Source organism: Melospiza georgiana, chromosome 5 (assembly GCF_028018845.1).
Source record: "Melospiza georgiana isolate bMelGeo1 chromosome 5, bMelGeo1.pri, whole genome shotgun sequence".
Classification (NCBI taxonomy): Eukaryota; Metazoa; Chordata; class Aves; order Passeriformes; family Passerellidae; genus Melospiza; species Melospiza georgiana.
The window spans coordinates 42,154,201-42,169,643 of NC_080434.1; the positions used below are offsets into that span (position 1 = coordinate 42,154,201).

Here is a 15,443-nt window from a genome sequence, read left to right on the forward strand (position 1 = left end):
TTTCCTTTATTATTTTGTGTTCACTCTGACCTTGGGTTATTTCTCTCAAAAATTATTTGGCTTGATGTTCTAAAATTCAAAATTATATGGCCCAAAGATACAAAAAACTGGAAAAAGCCCTGCTTGAATTGTCCCACTATAATACACATACCTAAAAGTGAGTGAATGCTGATGTGGTTTGGTAACTGTGAACCTGAACACTCAGATTAGTGAATTCCTGTGTTACCCTGATTCAAATTCTCCCAATTTATGATAAAATAACTCTGTTGCACTGAGTCCAGGTATCAGTGTCATCCTACCTAGACCAAATTTTGTCACTGATGAGGTCCTGTAGGAGGAAACTGAAGTGGTTGTCAGCTTTACCTGCGTGTTGTTGAAATAGATGGTTCTCCTGAAACTATTATTTCCATCTGATCAGCAGAAATGGAGACACCTTACATAAGTTCAAGAAAATATTTGTACCATTCTTCTGTTGTGGAAAAAAAATGAAAAAGGGCATTCAATAATAACAATAATAAAAAAAAGGGAAAGTAATAAAAAATAGGAATTAAAAAAAAAATGTTCTGGCTGCCTTCTTACAAGCTCAATAAAATACTCAGTTTTCTCCAGCAGTAGGGATTCTCTTCTTGCTTGCTGCACCAAATTATCTCCCTTCCTAATGAACATGTCCCTTTCTAATGAAAGCTTTCCTATTGATAGCTCCTGCCTCAGGATATCAGCCTAGACTGGGAAAGTTCATGAGGCCTGCACCCTTCCTGAATTTGGTTCAGGGGCTCAAATAGATTTTTTTTTTTTTTTTTTTTTTTTGCAAGCCAATTTATCTACTCTAATCTCCTTATTGCAAATGGCTTTTTAAGAAGTGTTTGTAATCCTTGGAGCAGGGGGCTCAAGGCCAAGTGTGTTGGATTTTTGTCATTCCAAGTGTCACTTGTGCCTTTTCAAGTGGTGCTGATAAGCCAGGGAGATACAAATTGTCCCAGGCTGCTGGGAAACTGCCACTTGGAGGGAATGAAGATTGTTTAATCGGAGGTTGGCTGCCAGGCTGAGAAAATCTGGTCCCTTTTCAACGTTTATTTTAGTCTCTTTGCACTTTTGAGGAACTCAGGGTTGGAATGAGGTTCAGAGAGATGCTGAGTGCACGTATGGGCCCTGGGAGATATTTGTAAACTCAAAGACATCCTGGCCCACGAACAGTGAGAAACTTAACGGGCTTAAAAATGCAGATAGGGAGTCGTGCTGATAAAACAAGCAGACAGGTTTGCTTCCAGATACAGTTTTTGCTTACTCTTCTGGCATGCCTCCATAGGTAGCCAGATTCCCGCAGATGTAGACCTCATGTAGAATGTTTTACTGTATTTTTAATAGTTGGTTCTTTGGAGCACTTGAAAAAAATAATTTTTTCATGTAGTGTTCTTAAGTAAAGAAAAATCAGAGTGGCACCAGAGCACCTAAAAGCAGCTGCTCGATTCTTTAAGTAAATATTTTGCTAGAAATCATTTGTAGATCAATAAAATGCAGACCTTCTGTGACATTTTTTAGAGTACTGTTTTGAAAAACACTGTGTTCCTGCTTCAGGGAGAGCAACATGGGTATTTTCACATTTACTTTGGAGGATTTTTTGTTATAAAACTGTGTTTTGAATGAACCTGTCAGTATTTATCACCCAAACTGTTAGTACAGCTTCCTGCAAAGTTTAGTTCCTGGACATCAAAGAGGTGAGTTGAAATATTCTGAATCTCTGGACTTTGATCCTAGATTCAGTAAATCCCTGAATTATTTTTTTTCCTGGCATATTTTTTGCTCCCTGCAGCTCCAGAATTTCACACTGTGCGCAGATAAAAAGGTACAAACGTTAAGTGAAATTAAATGGGCCTTTGGTCCCACCAAGGATTGCAGCAGTCTACTCTGCTCTCCAAATCTGTGTGTTTCAGTTGTATGAAAAAGGAAATTAAAAAAAAAAAGAAAAAACACAGGCAGGGAAAGCTTTTATTTGGGGTTTTGGATTCAGGGTCCATGTTTTGCCCTGACCTGTCCAGAGGAAAGTAAGAAGCAGCATGAGGGGACATTCCAGCCTACTCCAAATGGAGCAAGGCTTTTTACAGTTTGGAGATTGCGAAAAGGAGCAAAACAAGCAAAACCCCTGGAGTGTCCACAGAGGATAAGAGGGGTAGCAAGGCTGCAGGGTAACCAGAGTGAGGAATGAGCCTGTTTTTCCTTGTGTTCCCACAGCTTGCAGCAGCCAGTGCCGGAGCTGCGACTCAGCCGCCGGCTGCACGTCGTGCAGAGATGCAGCCAAGGTCCTGCTCTTTGGGGAGTGCCAGTACGACCGCTGTGCTCAGCAGTATTACCTGGACTTTTCCACCAACACTTGCAAAGGTGAAAAATGCCTTGCTGGTATCAAAGGAGAAAAAAAAAAGGAAAGAGAAAAAGGAATAAATGCAAGTGACCTTGGCTAAGAATCCGTTAGATGGCAGCGGGAGCTGTGCAGGTGGCCTGCTTTAAAAAGGGTGCAGGAAGGGGAAAATTGTTCAGTGACAGGTTGCTTGCGAGGTTTCTGCAGGTTTTTTTTGCTTTTTGGGCAGCCTGCTGTCACATACTTGAGCCTTTCAGTGGAACGAGATGATTGCAAATCGCTCTCTTGTAAATGATTTTGTAACTGAGCCAGCAAAGTTTTCAGGGGTCAGATCCAGCAATTCATTTAGTCACGGGTCAGCTGATAAGGAGTGAGCTTGCCAGGCTAAGTCTCTTTGCAGGGGCTTATCTGGCCTTCTGTACTTACCTGTCTCTCTCTCTGTCTTACTAAATCCTGCATCAGCAGATGGCTGCAGAAACAGCAGTTTGGAGGGATTTAAAAGACACGTGACTTGAAATATTTCCAGAACTTCCCAGCAGAGTGTTCCATGATGGAAATAAGTGATGTTTTCCCACAGCTTGTAGACCCCAAGTGCTAAGCCCTTGTGCAGGGTGAGCACCCCAGAAAGGGCTGCCCTGAACTGATTTCTGTTTTTTTCCAGAGTGTGACTGGAGCTGTAACGCCTGCAAAGGTCCCCAGAGGACTGACTGCCTGCAGTGCATGGAGGGCCACGTTCTCCACGAAGGAGCTTGTGTGGAACAGTGCCCTCCAGCTTTCTACCGGGAATCAGACACGTGCCAGAGTGAGTTTTCATGGAGCATTCCCTCCAGCATGTTCCCTGCTTGTCTCCCAGGAGCTGCCATGCTGAACTCTTTGCCTGTGTCTCTTCAGGGTGTGACCAGCCCTGCCTTCAGTGTCACCAAGCAGACAAGTGCAGCCTCTGCCCAGCCCCATTCTTCCTCCTGGGCAGTGCCTGTGTTCCCAAATGTGGGCAGAGATACCACGCAGATGAGGCACAGCGCCAGTGCACAGGTGAGCACCATGAGCTTGGTGCAGGCACGGTGGGCAAATGAGGAAGGAACTGCTTGCCAACTTTAATCATAGCTCTTTGCCCACTGTTTTGACTCTTTTTGTCAGGTAGGTAAGACACACATAGTGGTGTTTCTGCTCTGAGCCTGGGGACAGCTCTGCGTGCCAGTGGCTGTGCTGGTTTTGAGACTGAGACTGGTTTCGTCTCAGTGGGGTTGTACTTTCCATCCCATGCAGCTTGTCCTCCTGGATGCCTGGAGTGTGACAGTGGCAGCCTGTGCCACCTCTGTGACAGCAGCACGTTTCTGAAGAATAAGATCTGTGTTTCTGCCTGTGGCCAGGGTTTCTATGGCAATCCACGGACCAGAGAGTGTGAAGAAGGTGAGTGCTTCTCAAGAGACAGCACCATTTATCATCGGTGTAAAGCCAGTGACAAAATGTCTTGGGGGAAATCCCTTCCTGAATCAAACTGAGTGGTTACTTATCCATTCTTTATTCTAAATGAAGATTTACTAGTCTGTCTGCAGCTGGCTTTCAGTTCTGTGACGGGGAAATCGAGGTGGGAAGTCATTTGCCCAAGTCGTGGTGGGGATTGGGATGGCTTGCAGTTCACCTGGGTCAGGAATGAGCAGGCCACCCAAAACCAGTGCTGGCAGGCACGATGCCAGCACAGCCCGTGGTGGTCCCTGCAGTGACAGCTCTCCCCCTTTCCCTTCAGGCAGCAGGCATCCCCGGAGCTCCCGTGTGGGCAGCACCCTGACGGTGGGCATTGGCGGGGTGCAGCCCCTAGCCCCGGCCCTGCTGGGCTGTGATCCGGCCGGTTCCTGGCGCCAGCCGCAGTTCCAGCTGGACAACATTCCCTCCAGCGGCCGGCTGGTGATGCTGCGGGCCGGGCGGGAGGCGCCGCTGAGCCCCGGGCAGCGCTTCGGCTGCGAGGACCTGCGGGACAGGAGGGTGCGCTTCGTGCACGGCACACAGGAGCCCAGGTGACTCGGGGAGGCTTCTTTACTGAGCTCGTGCCTCACAGAAAAATTGCTGTATCTTGAGAACGGGTATTTCCTTTTCCCTTGGAAGCATTCCTACGGAGAGGCACACTTCCCACTGCTGCTAAATCGACTTGCAGCTTCTTGCACTGTACCGTGGTGTAACTGGTGCTGCAAAACTTCTCAGTTCGTGGTGGAAGAGCTCACTGTGACCCGATCCCAAACCTTCTGTGCTTTTGCGGTGCAGGGATATGTCCCATCCTCAGGGCACTCAGCTGAGAGTTAAAACTGGCGTATTAATCTGATTGTTACCATAGTTTGTTGACATTGTTAGGAGGATGCTCAAGCGATGTCACTGCTGTGCTCTCCGGCATAGTTTGCCTTCAGCCATTCCTTGTTTGCCTCCAGGGTCAGCTCTGTTAGTACCCTGGAATAATTAGTGGTGATTAGTAGCTGGCAAAGCTCACACTGCAAGGGTGTTGCAGATTTTTCCTGCAGCCAGGCAATAAGCCAGCCACCCTGCCAAATCTCACACTTGATTTGCATCACCATAAAGCCTTGGCACCAGAGTGACATGGGTGGAACTGTTGTAAATTTCTGGCTGTTTAAATCAGGGAGGTCTTCCATCTAAATCAGATCTGAAGAAGACTTTCAGGGTGTCCTGATGCCAAGGGTTAGCTGGTGCTCACCAGACTTCTGGCATATGTTCCTGTATTTCCTGTATCCTGCTTATTTTTTTTAGTCTACCTGATAGTCACCATGAAATGTCAGCATCTTGTCTTGAGAAACAAAGCTGCTTTATTACCAAATATCACTCTATTTATTATTTATACTGTTACTTTAAACCTCAAGGTGTTTGGGGTGGCATCACTGAAAAGTAAATGGGAAGAAAAATTCCTGGCAGGTCCTGAAGCCAGAGAAGTGAGGTTTTTCTTTAGCAGCATTTAGAATTGGTGCTTTATCTTGGGGTTGCCATCTGATGTTACTCAAAGGGAGATGAGGGTATATTATCACACAGCTAAAGGTGCTTTATTGTCTGTTGTGACTGTTGTGAATCTTCAGGAAAAAATACTATAAAAATGTAATTGAAGGAAACTTGAGCTAAAGCTTCTGTCACTGAGCCAGTCACTTCTGCTGAATATATAATGTGCTTATCATTGCTGAGTCCTAGAAGAGTACTTCATTAATTTATATTATCCTGTATTTTGCCTTGCTGGGGACCTGTTTAGGAAAGGACAGTTTTCCTTGAAGGTCAGTGACCAAGAGTCATTCTCCCACCTTGAGGTGATCAACATTCAAGCCTTCTCAACACAGGTAAGAAAGCATGGAAACAACCCCAAATTTGGTACCATTTGAAGCCCTGGTTTCTTGCAGGGGTAACAGAGGAGCTGGGCACAACTTGAGCAGGGGCTCAGATCAGGTAGGTTTGGCTCAGCTCTCCCTTAGGGCAGCAGCCAAGAGTTACATGGAGGAAAAGAACTTGGGGAATTGACTGGAGAGGTTGGCCTGTGCCATTTTGCCTGTGCAGGGAGTGGCAGCTGTGCAATCACAGAGCAATTATCAGTGAGGGCTGAGGAATCCTTACTGCTCCAGTCCTCCTCTGGATCTGCTGATGCTCCCATTCAGCCTCTTGCTGCAGGCCAATTGGGCCAGGATTGATCCTGACTGCAGGAGAGCTTTGACACTCTGTTCTGGGGCAACTGGGAATTAAATCAGTGTGAGCTGAGCTAGTTAAAGTGTGTCTCTTAAACTTCTCACCACTTCTGAGCAAGGTGATGGTGCTGCCAAGTGTCTCCTGTGTTATTGTTATTTAAAGTCTGTGGACAATCTGTGGGTCTCACCCCAGGGAAGGGTACAGGCACCTGAACAGGTTCCAGGTTTCCAGGGGGGGTTTGCAGCTTACATTGATCTTTTTCCAGTGTGGAAAGCTCTAGCAGGAGTTGTGGCTACTTGGCATACCCTTACAAATAGAGACCCTAAAGTGCAAAAGAGAATCTGCTACTCTTAAGGCCCATTTACATCCTAAGAGGGGCACCAAGTGACTTGACAGAACTGTTCTAGTGCTGGCTCCTTCCTGCCTACAAGCCTGGCTCAGCCTCCACCCTCCCCATGGGTAATTTATATTCCATAGTAGTCATTCCCATAACTTCTGGAAATCAGAAGTGCTCTAGTTTGTCCTTTAGAATAAGACAAACTGTGGGTTTTGATCCTGCAGTGTTTATATTGATTCTGGCTGGTGCTGAGATCTTGGCTCAGCCTAATCTCTTGTTTGCCTCAGTAGGATGTTCACCTGAGTAAGAGCTGCAGTCACTGCCCCAGAATACATAAGTGAGGTTTAATGATAGGAATTCTGGCTGCTGATCCCTAATAACCCTGGGAAGCCGTGCACAGGTGAGGTGGCTCCCTGGTGGATGTTCCCAGGGCTTTGCCTTTGTCTCTGTGGGAACGCTTCCTTCCCGAGGCAGTGCATTACCCATGGCAAATGGTGTTTATTGGGATCAATAGACACTGCAGATTGAAACTTTTCTTGATGACAAAGAACTGGAGAACTAATTTAAACCAGCAGAAATATGGCCTCTAGCAGGCTTTTGGTATAAGTTGAGTAAGGCAGTGGGGAGTGTTGGGAATGAAATAAATACTGATGATGAAGACACCCAGTTTTGCTGTCGTCTCAAAAGGCTCATGAGGATCACCTAGAGTCACATGCTTGCTATATAAATGTCCCAAATTTTTGCCTCTCCTAAGCCAAATGTGGCATGAGAATCTTCTTTTAAAGGGACTAATTCAGTTTAAATGCTAAATATTCTTAGATCTGCCCATTGGGGGAAAAGGTGTGGAGAGCAATTCTCTGCTGCTAAGAAATAGGAGATTTCCAGGGATGAAGTGAGCTGATGTCCTTATCCCCAAACTTATAATTCCAGCCTTTGATCATGATCCAGCCTCCCAGGCTCAGCAGACACCTCAGAGCTGCTTTTGTGTTCCAGGCACCGTTCGTGTTCAGGAACGAGCCCCTCCTCGTCGGCAGGGGGCAAACCGGGACCATATCGGAGCTGGTGCTGGGCGTGGGGGACAGTGACAACCCTCAGGACGTGGTGCTGGTGGTCCTGGAGCCCCCAAGGCACGGCAGGCTGCTCGGGGCCTCTGGGGACCCTGCCACCTTGTCCCTGGGTGATCTGGCAGCAGGGCGGCTGCGCTACGCCCACGACGGCTCCGACAGCCGGCAGGACGCGGCTCTGCTGCAAGTGAGCGACGGGTACCACTTCCAGAACATCCTGCTCCTCATCAGGATTGCTCCCGAGGTATGTGCTGGCACATGAACCCTGGCAGGCACGCTGGGGGTCTGGAGGAGGGCCACTCTGACCCTGAGGTGTCACTAATCCTGAGTAACCAGCCAGAGGAGGTAGTGGGTTGAGTGGGTTTTGGAGGTTGCCTGAATTTTTGGTTTGCCACAGCTCCAGTTGTGCAGCTTTGCTGATTCAAAGTCCATAGTTACTTGATAAAAGGTAGTAAACTGTAATAAAGCAGAAGGAAAAAAGCTGAAGATTTGTTCATTCCTTCCTAATGTGAAAGAGTAGCAACAAGTAGAGCTGTCATTAGAGGTCATGGTTTGCAGTTTTTTATGTAGAGATCTGACACACTGTCTTGGAGTTCCCCACCTTGGAAGGAGCTAGGAGGAGATGACATTGCCCCCCTTTGGCCCTCTCTGCTGTGTGAGATGTCTTTCACAGCAGCTTGGGCAGGACAATTTAAGGGAACTTGGTGAGTGCTCCGTGTGGCGGTGGAGCTCTGCAAAAGGAGGCCCTGATCCCATTTGGACCCTGCAGGTTCCCCTAAAGCCATGGTAGTAATTAATGTTAATTAGTGCTGTGACTCTCACAGCAGCCTGGGGATGAAAAAGGGATTGTTTTCAAGACTGGTGCTGCTATTAGACTCCTGGAATAAGAGGAGCCCTGCCTGTGGTTTTCACCCAGACCGCTTCCATGGCCCTAAGGAGCCTGAACAGGATCACAAGGGCGGTGGTAATGCTTGGACACCACTCTGTGTTCTTTGTAACACCTTCTTTTCCCCACTGCTGATTTAGCAGCTTCCTGTAAATGCCAGTGAGGGTGAATAACTGAGAGTGGTTTCTTTTATTAACCTGTTTTGTGCTCCCTTGTCTCTCCTTATCATTCCACATTTCTCTGTGCAGCACTTGGCTACGGAGGGGAATGAGGGTGGTGACAGAGGTGAGAGCAGGGCAGCTTTTAGGGCTTTTCCCAGTCCCTTTGGTTGCTAATGGCTGCTTTTCCCATCCAGACCCTTTGCTGGAAGAGTTGCAGTTCCAAGGGACATGGAAGACTCTTTTCTGAGAGGCCAGGGGGACCACAGAAAAAAAAGGCAAAAGATGTTTATTTTAGGGGTACCCCGGACCTCTACAGATCCAGCTAAGGGAGGCCTCCAAGGTATTTGCAAGGCAGCTGACCTTGCCCTGCCTGGAAGCAGGTAGATGAAAACACTTCTACATATAAAAAATATTTTTAAAATAGATTACCAAGCAAAAAGAGCTGTCTCATGAGTCTGTTCTTATTAACAAGCAGCATCGAAGCCATGTGGGAATGGTATCACAACGTGCTGGACAGGTTCGATGTGGCCAGTGAAGGAACATTCAGTTATTTAGTGACCTAAGAGCTGAAGGTTTCCATGTTTATAACAAACCCACAGTGTAAGTGCAGTACAAAATAGGTGGGTGCACAGCAGACATGCCAAAAAGGAGGTCAGGAATCATCCTGTAATGTGGTTCCTTTTCACAAACATCGTTTTAGCTTTCTCTCCTGTCTCTGTGGCAGATCCAGAAGAACAGAGCAGTGAGTCATTTATCAGTTTGGGGGCTGATTATGTGGAGTAGCAAGTGAGGAGGGAGGTGATCCCTTAGATGGAGCAGTCAGGATTTTGACTGATCACACAGTTCAAGGCGAACTGCAGCCACAGCCAGTTTCAAGGTGAATGTGCAGAAATCCATAAAGAAGTCACATTTACAGCAGCTGGGCTTATACAAAGGAACCATGGCATGGAAGAGGTCACAGGGATTTTGGTGACCTGTCCAACAAAGCAAATTAGAGCCAAAAAGCTGATATAATCCTTGAATGCCAGAGTAATGTTACTGAAATAAATGGAAACTGTAGTGAAACTATAATTGCAATCCAGTGTTGACATCCACATTTCAGGAAGCTTAAATTAATATTGGAAAAAAAATTTTAAAAGCCACAGGAATAGTTTGAAGGTGAGGAAACCCACAAAGTAACTAAAGACTTGGGTAGATGCTCAGAGAGAATGAGCATGCTGGTAAAAGAAAAAATTATGGAGGGAGACTGAATTTAGGGTCAGCAGCAGGAAATTAGGAATTAGAGGATGAGGTTAGTTCTACAGGCTGGGAATGGGGTCTGAGGGATACAGCAGAAGATTTCTTCAAGCAGACAACCAGGGTAGAATGCCTAAGAAATTCCAGAACTCTCCTTGATCCTCTCTTTTCCCTTGGAAGTGCCATTGCTGACGTTGTAATCAGTCTTTCCCTGCTGTCCCCTGCCTGCAGGGAGCCAGGAGCCCCCGGCTGGTGAGCAATTCCCTAGTGTGGGTGCCCCAGGGAGGAATGCTGCAGATCTCCAGGACAGTCCTGCACGCCGAGCTGCCCGGTGCCAGGGACTCTGACATCACCTACACCATCACTGAGGGGCAGCCCACACATGGTAAATGCCCTGCAGCCCTGCTGCCCCACAGCAGAGCCCTTCCAGGCTGTTATGTGCACGTTTGGGGGAATGTTTCCTTCGGATGGTGTGGTGGCTGAGTGTGCTGACCTCATCTTTTTCCACTCCTAATGGCTGTACAGAGGAACAAAGCACTTTTGCCCTTCCTGATCATCTGTGTTCCTCCAGTTGTGGTGGAATCCTGGCGTGTTTACAGCCCTGAGAGAGCAGAATGTTAGTGCCAAAATATAATCCTCCATGGTGAATGCCTGCCTTGAGAAGCACAGAGCAGTATCTGCCTCTGGAAACTGCTGAGCAGAAATTTACCTTGAAGAATTCCCTACGTTCTGTGACATTTGATTTAATTTGGCCCAGAGGAAGGGGTTGCTGACCAAAACAGGATTTCTGGTGTTGTTTGGATCTGTAGATAATTCTTGTCTCCAGATTCCTTCTGAGAGGCTCTGAGCTCAGCTCTCAGAGGAGTGACTTTCACCAGAAACCCCATGTTTAGGGAGGATCTTCTGGGTACAGGGTAAGGAGGCTGTGGAAAGTTCTGGGATTTGTGACTGAGCCATAAATGGAGAAACATGGGATGAAAAAGACATGTCATGTGGAGGGAATTGAAGTATGGAAAGAAAAGAAAAATGCTTCTTTCTTTCTCAGCATCACTATTTTCTTCACAAAATCCATGTGTTCAAATAACATGTTTTGCATTTCTAAGAAATGATACTGCATATAATTTGCCTGGGAAAATTAGAGGATCCCTCTAGCAACATCCATGTGTTTTTTTTATTTTCTTTTGCTGGGAGGACAGGCTGGTTTCCATCAGCTGCCAGCACCTGATGGAAACAGAGATAATGAGAGTTTTGCAGTTTAGAAGAGAAGTAATTAATTTGTATTTCCCCTTTTGCTTTCTGCAGATGAAGGTCTGTCTTCCAATTTTTAATAAGCATTTACAGGAATACAGGAGTTTTTCCCTGAGGAGCTTGTCTCCTGCTGCCTAACCCTAACTAAAATTTATAATCCTGTATTTGTATCACCATAATTATTGCTGCTGTGATTAATTACAGTAATATAAGCAGGTTTGTAGCTGCAGGAAGAAGCAGCAGAAATCAATGATCCCCAAAATTTTATCTGAAATACTGTTTTGCAGAAAGGGAGGGAAAAAGTAAGAGAGAAATGTGGAAAATTGGTCCTGAATCCAGGAGGCCTTATCTGCTTAACTTAGTCTGTGAATAATGGGAAAGATATTCATACCTATAGAAAATATTGAATTTGATTTTTAGGTTTTTAGGGGAACTCTTATAAGCAAAACCATAATATCTGGAATGTAATTAGCGTACTGAAAAAGGAATTTTAGCCCAGAGTTTGATGATGGAATGGAAGTGTGATATTGCATCTTGCTGAACCACTTTTTTTTGTTGCTCCAACTTTTCAAGGGTGGTTTGAGGAAATGAATTGGGAGAGCTTACAATGGATGATTCACATAACAGTGTGATTAATTATCAATCAGCAGAATTATCAACCCGTTTAATGGAATTAATTAACAAGATTGCCCAGTGTCACCGGGATGTCTCAATGACTGCTGATGGCTTCTGGGAGCCCTGCTGGCATTTCTGTCACTTGACCCTGCGTGGAAGAAAGCTCTGAGTGGGTGGGCATTTGCCTTGGCTGCTCCTTGGCTTGCTGCCTGTGTTCTCCCAAGCTCCTGCTTGCCTTTCCCAGGGGAAGTGGTGCTGCTGGTGCCTATGGCAGCGGACGGCCCGGCGGGCTCCTGGCAGCTCCTGCCCGATGGAAGAGCGGCCTCCCCCACCACCTCCTTCACCCAGCAGGACATCAGCGACGGCATCGTGTGGTACAGGCACTTGGGGGCTGAAGTGGAGAGTGACTCCTTCCAGTTCCAGGTATTCCTCGTCCTTTCCCTAGAAATACCACGTGGCAGCTCTCTGAGGTGACTCCACTCGTGTCCTGTGGAGTCAGGACACAGCGCCCTCTCATACAACCTAGAATATTGACACCGAGTGAAAAACGTTCCAAGTGACTTTTTAAATATTGGTGACCCCAGAGTCACACAGCCCTTGGTTTCTAAGCTAATAATTTCATTTTGGCTTCAGAGTCCTCTGTCTTGTGTACAGGCCAAAAGGTAGAAATACTCCCCAGCAGCTGGGAAACTGAAATAAATCCCCACTCCCCAGAGGTTTAAGAGCCATAAAATTGCTCAGACAGGCCCTTGCTGTTTGCTGGGAGGGTTTCACAGCCTGCCCTCAGTAAGCCTACGTGAACACTGGCACACAGTGTTTGTTACATCTGGTTTACAAGGCAGGAGCAATTACTGTAGCGCCGCAGAGGCAATTAAGGTAATTTCTAAAGTAATTAACATAAGTGATAACAAGGAATTTGTGAGCGTCAGTGTTGAACAAGCTAATCTTTGGCTTAATTGCTGCATTCCTCTTAGAGACTATGCATTTTGCATGAGTTGAGTGTTTGGGTTCAGTATCTCAGTAGCAATAACTGCACAGAGAGCTCAGAAGGGAAGCTGGGAATACCTGGTCACATCAGGACACCATGGCACCCCTGTCCAAGTCCAAGCCTTGAACTTTGACTTGGGACATTTCATTGGTTTTAGGACAGAGCAGGTGCAGCAAATGGCTAAAATGACATTGTTCCTTTCATCAGAGCTTACATTTTTATGCATTTTCTAAAAATTAAGGTTTCAGGATGTTCACTTATCCATTCTGTGGCCTTTTCTTCCCAGGTGTCCAGCTCTGCCAGTCCACAAGCCAGCCTGGAAAGCCACGTGTTCAACGTTGCTGTTCTGCCCCAGACACCCAAGGCCCCTCAGCTTTCCCTCGGCTCCTCTCTGCACATGGCTGTAAGTGACAGCACCACACATATGGCTGGAGTAGGAATGGGAAAAAAGCAGATTAGAAGAGTAACTGGGCTGGGGAATGCAGATAATACCCATGAAAAGCTGAAAAACTCGGTATTAAAAGTAATGAATGTACAGACTGGAAAGGAGAGGGGGAAAGAGAAGCAACATCAATGTTTTATGTAATTCTTACCCTTTCCTGAGAAGCCAGGAGGAATGGCAAGAGAGAAAAACTGTGGCTTAGACCATAATGAGTGGGGTTTGCTAGTAGTTCCACTGTAAACTTGATCCTACCTGCTGCTCTGGGAATGACTATTTGAATGAGAATGGTCTCTCTAAGCTGGTTCCTTCCCCAGCTGTGTTGTTTGGAAAGATGATCATAGAGTTTCAAGTCAGTTTTGTGGGCTTTCAGGCTGTGGTGCAAGCCTTCCCTGTGTGTCCCCACCACCTGTGGCTGTCCCTTCTACTTTTCCTGGCCTGCATGCCAGGCATGGGGCCAGGAAAGGCACAGGAAGCAATGGGAGAGGGATTAGTGGGAAGCCCATGGCACAACAGCCTTGTCAAGGTTTGAAATAGTGGCGACCTTTCCCAGGTGATAATGAAACATGGTCAGACTGCTACTTGGAGCCATTCATCTTCCTGCTCCTGACTTTTTGTTGTTGTCATTATTGACAGAATTGATGGGAGAGATGTGTGGCAGAGCCACACAGTGCTGGGTTTTATAGCTAATTACTCTCCACAAAATTCAATAGGGCCATAAAACACCTTTTACCTCACCACCTACAAGTCCCACCTTTGGGAGAGACAAATAGACCTTGGAGGCAGCGAGGAAGAAACATAACCTTAAATCTTTCTGTCAGAAAATCTCACTTCCCTGCCCCAGTGTGATGGAGTCCTGTTCATTCATCTTCAGACTCCTTCAGAATGAGACTTCCAAAGCTGAGAGGAAAGCACAATACTGTGAGTCCTCCCATCCCTCTAGTCTTGACTTGGACTTGCTGCTGGGAAAGGTCCAGAGAAGTTTGATGACTCTTTTGTTAAACTAGACACAACGTCTATATTGGTTTTTCTTCAGTCAAGTAAACCTCATTCCCCCATGTTGGTAACCTTTCATGTTCCAAAGCAGGTTATTTAAGTGCCCAAATCCTTAACTTAGCTTGTTCTCTCCCTGTTTTTGCTCAAGATTATGAAATGAGCTGGATGCTTTTCATACCCAGCTGAGCAGTTTAATTTGTTAATTCTGCAGGATTAAGGTTCATGAACATGTGGAAATTAACTGGTTTTGGGCATTTAAGTCTCTTCAAGTAGCACTGTAATTCCTTTAAGGCCCTGCCTGCCTTTGGTTCATGATAATCTTGTTATGGAAGGATGAGAGCAATTTTAGTCAGGTGTAAAATAAAAAGGAGAGCTTTGGTTCCTCTATATTCCAATTGAATGGGCTGAGTAATTTTCAGTCATTTTCTTTTGAAAGAGAATGAAGTCCAGCCACATCAGACTACATGAGAAAACTACACAGACAATGAACTAAGTGTTCATCCAGGGGATTCTTGATCAAACTAGGTTTTCCTTTCTCTCTGTTTAATTACTGTAGGCCAAAAGAGAAACCTGGCCACCTGTGAGTGTGGAGGTTGTGCAACTGCAGGGGACAGGGGCTCAGGGTCAGGTTTCAGAACTGGGCCTTTACATCTCAAGACTGTCTTATATTTAGTAGAGCAAAGCAAATTCTCTTTCAATGCATTTTTGGGTGAATCTTCCCCTGTCTCTGGCCTTGATGCTCATGGTCTGATGTGTTTATTGAGGTGCTGGAGGACCGTGTGACAGTGATTGAGCCCCATCACCTCTCCTTTGTAGACCCGGAGCTTCCCAGTGAGAAAATCCTGTACAACGTGACTGTGCCTCTCCTTCCTGGGCAAGGCAAGTGTACCTGCTGCATGCCACATTTTCTGAGCACATTTCCTCCTTCCCTCAGAGCATCACTCTGTGGAGGCACCTGTTAATCCATTTGGCCTCTTTCCTTGGCTTTTAAACACCTTGTTCCTTAACCCAGCTTCTTTAGGTATGTGCTGCAGGGTTCAGACAGTTTTTGCTGCTGTCTGAACAATACTGAATGTTGTGTCCCATGGCTTTCTGCTTCCCACCTCTCGAGTGAGAGGTTCTGTGAAGAAATGCCTCAGTGAGGAATCATTGTTTCATTTCTCTTGTCCTTAGAGCCCATCCTCCATGCAGTTGCATCCGTGTGACTTGTTCTGGAAGCGGTACAAAGAAGTACCCAAAGGGGAAAAAGCAAAGGAAGCTGTGGAATCAGGTAATTAACCCCTCCTGGTAATGCTGGTGTCTCTGCACCCACAGGTATTGTGGAGCACATGGACAAGCCTCTGTCCCCAGCCAGGTTCTTCAGCCAGGCCGACATCAACCATGGAAGGATCGCTTATCGCCCGCCAGCCGCCGCCCCTCACCTCCAGGAGATGACGGCCTTCTCCTTTGCAGGT

The 15,443-nt window shown here is 46.4% G+C and overlaps 1 protein-coding gene across 1 annotated transcript in view; it reads left to right on the forward strand.

Moving 5' to 3' along the window:
- Nucleotides 1-15,443, forward strand: part of FRAS1 (Fraser extracellular matrix complex subunit 1) — a 105,926-nt gene that overhangs the window by 64,952 nt on the left and 25,531 nt on the right. Inside the window, exons 22-33 of the mRNA XM_058025165.1 lie at nucleotides 2,230-2,376; nucleotides 3,015-3,155; nucleotides 3,245-3,385; nucleotides 3,620-3,763; nucleotides 4,101-4,368; nucleotides 5,595-5,679; nucleotides 7,350-7,664; nucleotides 9,935-10,088; nucleotides 11,811-11,989; nucleotides 12,841-12,957; nucleotides 14,754-14,868; nucleotides 15,304-15,441. Coding sequence (XP_057881148.1) covers nucleotides 2,230-2,376; nucleotides 3,015-3,155; nucleotides 3,245-3,385; nucleotides 3,620-3,763; nucleotides 4,101-4,368; nucleotides 5,595-5,679; nucleotides 7,350-7,664; nucleotides 9,935-10,088; nucleotides 11,811-11,989; nucleotides 12,841-12,957; nucleotides 14,754-14,868; nucleotides 15,304-15,441 — 1,944 coding nt within the window. The remainder of the gene's footprint in view (nucleotides 1-2,229; nucleotides 2,377-3,014; nucleotides 3,156-3,244; nucleotides 3,386-3,619; nucleotides 3,764-4,100; nucleotides 4,369-5,594; nucleotides 5,680-7,349; nucleotides 7,665-9,934; nucleotides 10,089-11,810; nucleotides 11,990-12,840; nucleotides 12,958-14,753; nucleotides 14,869-15,303; nucleotides 15,442-15,443) is intronic.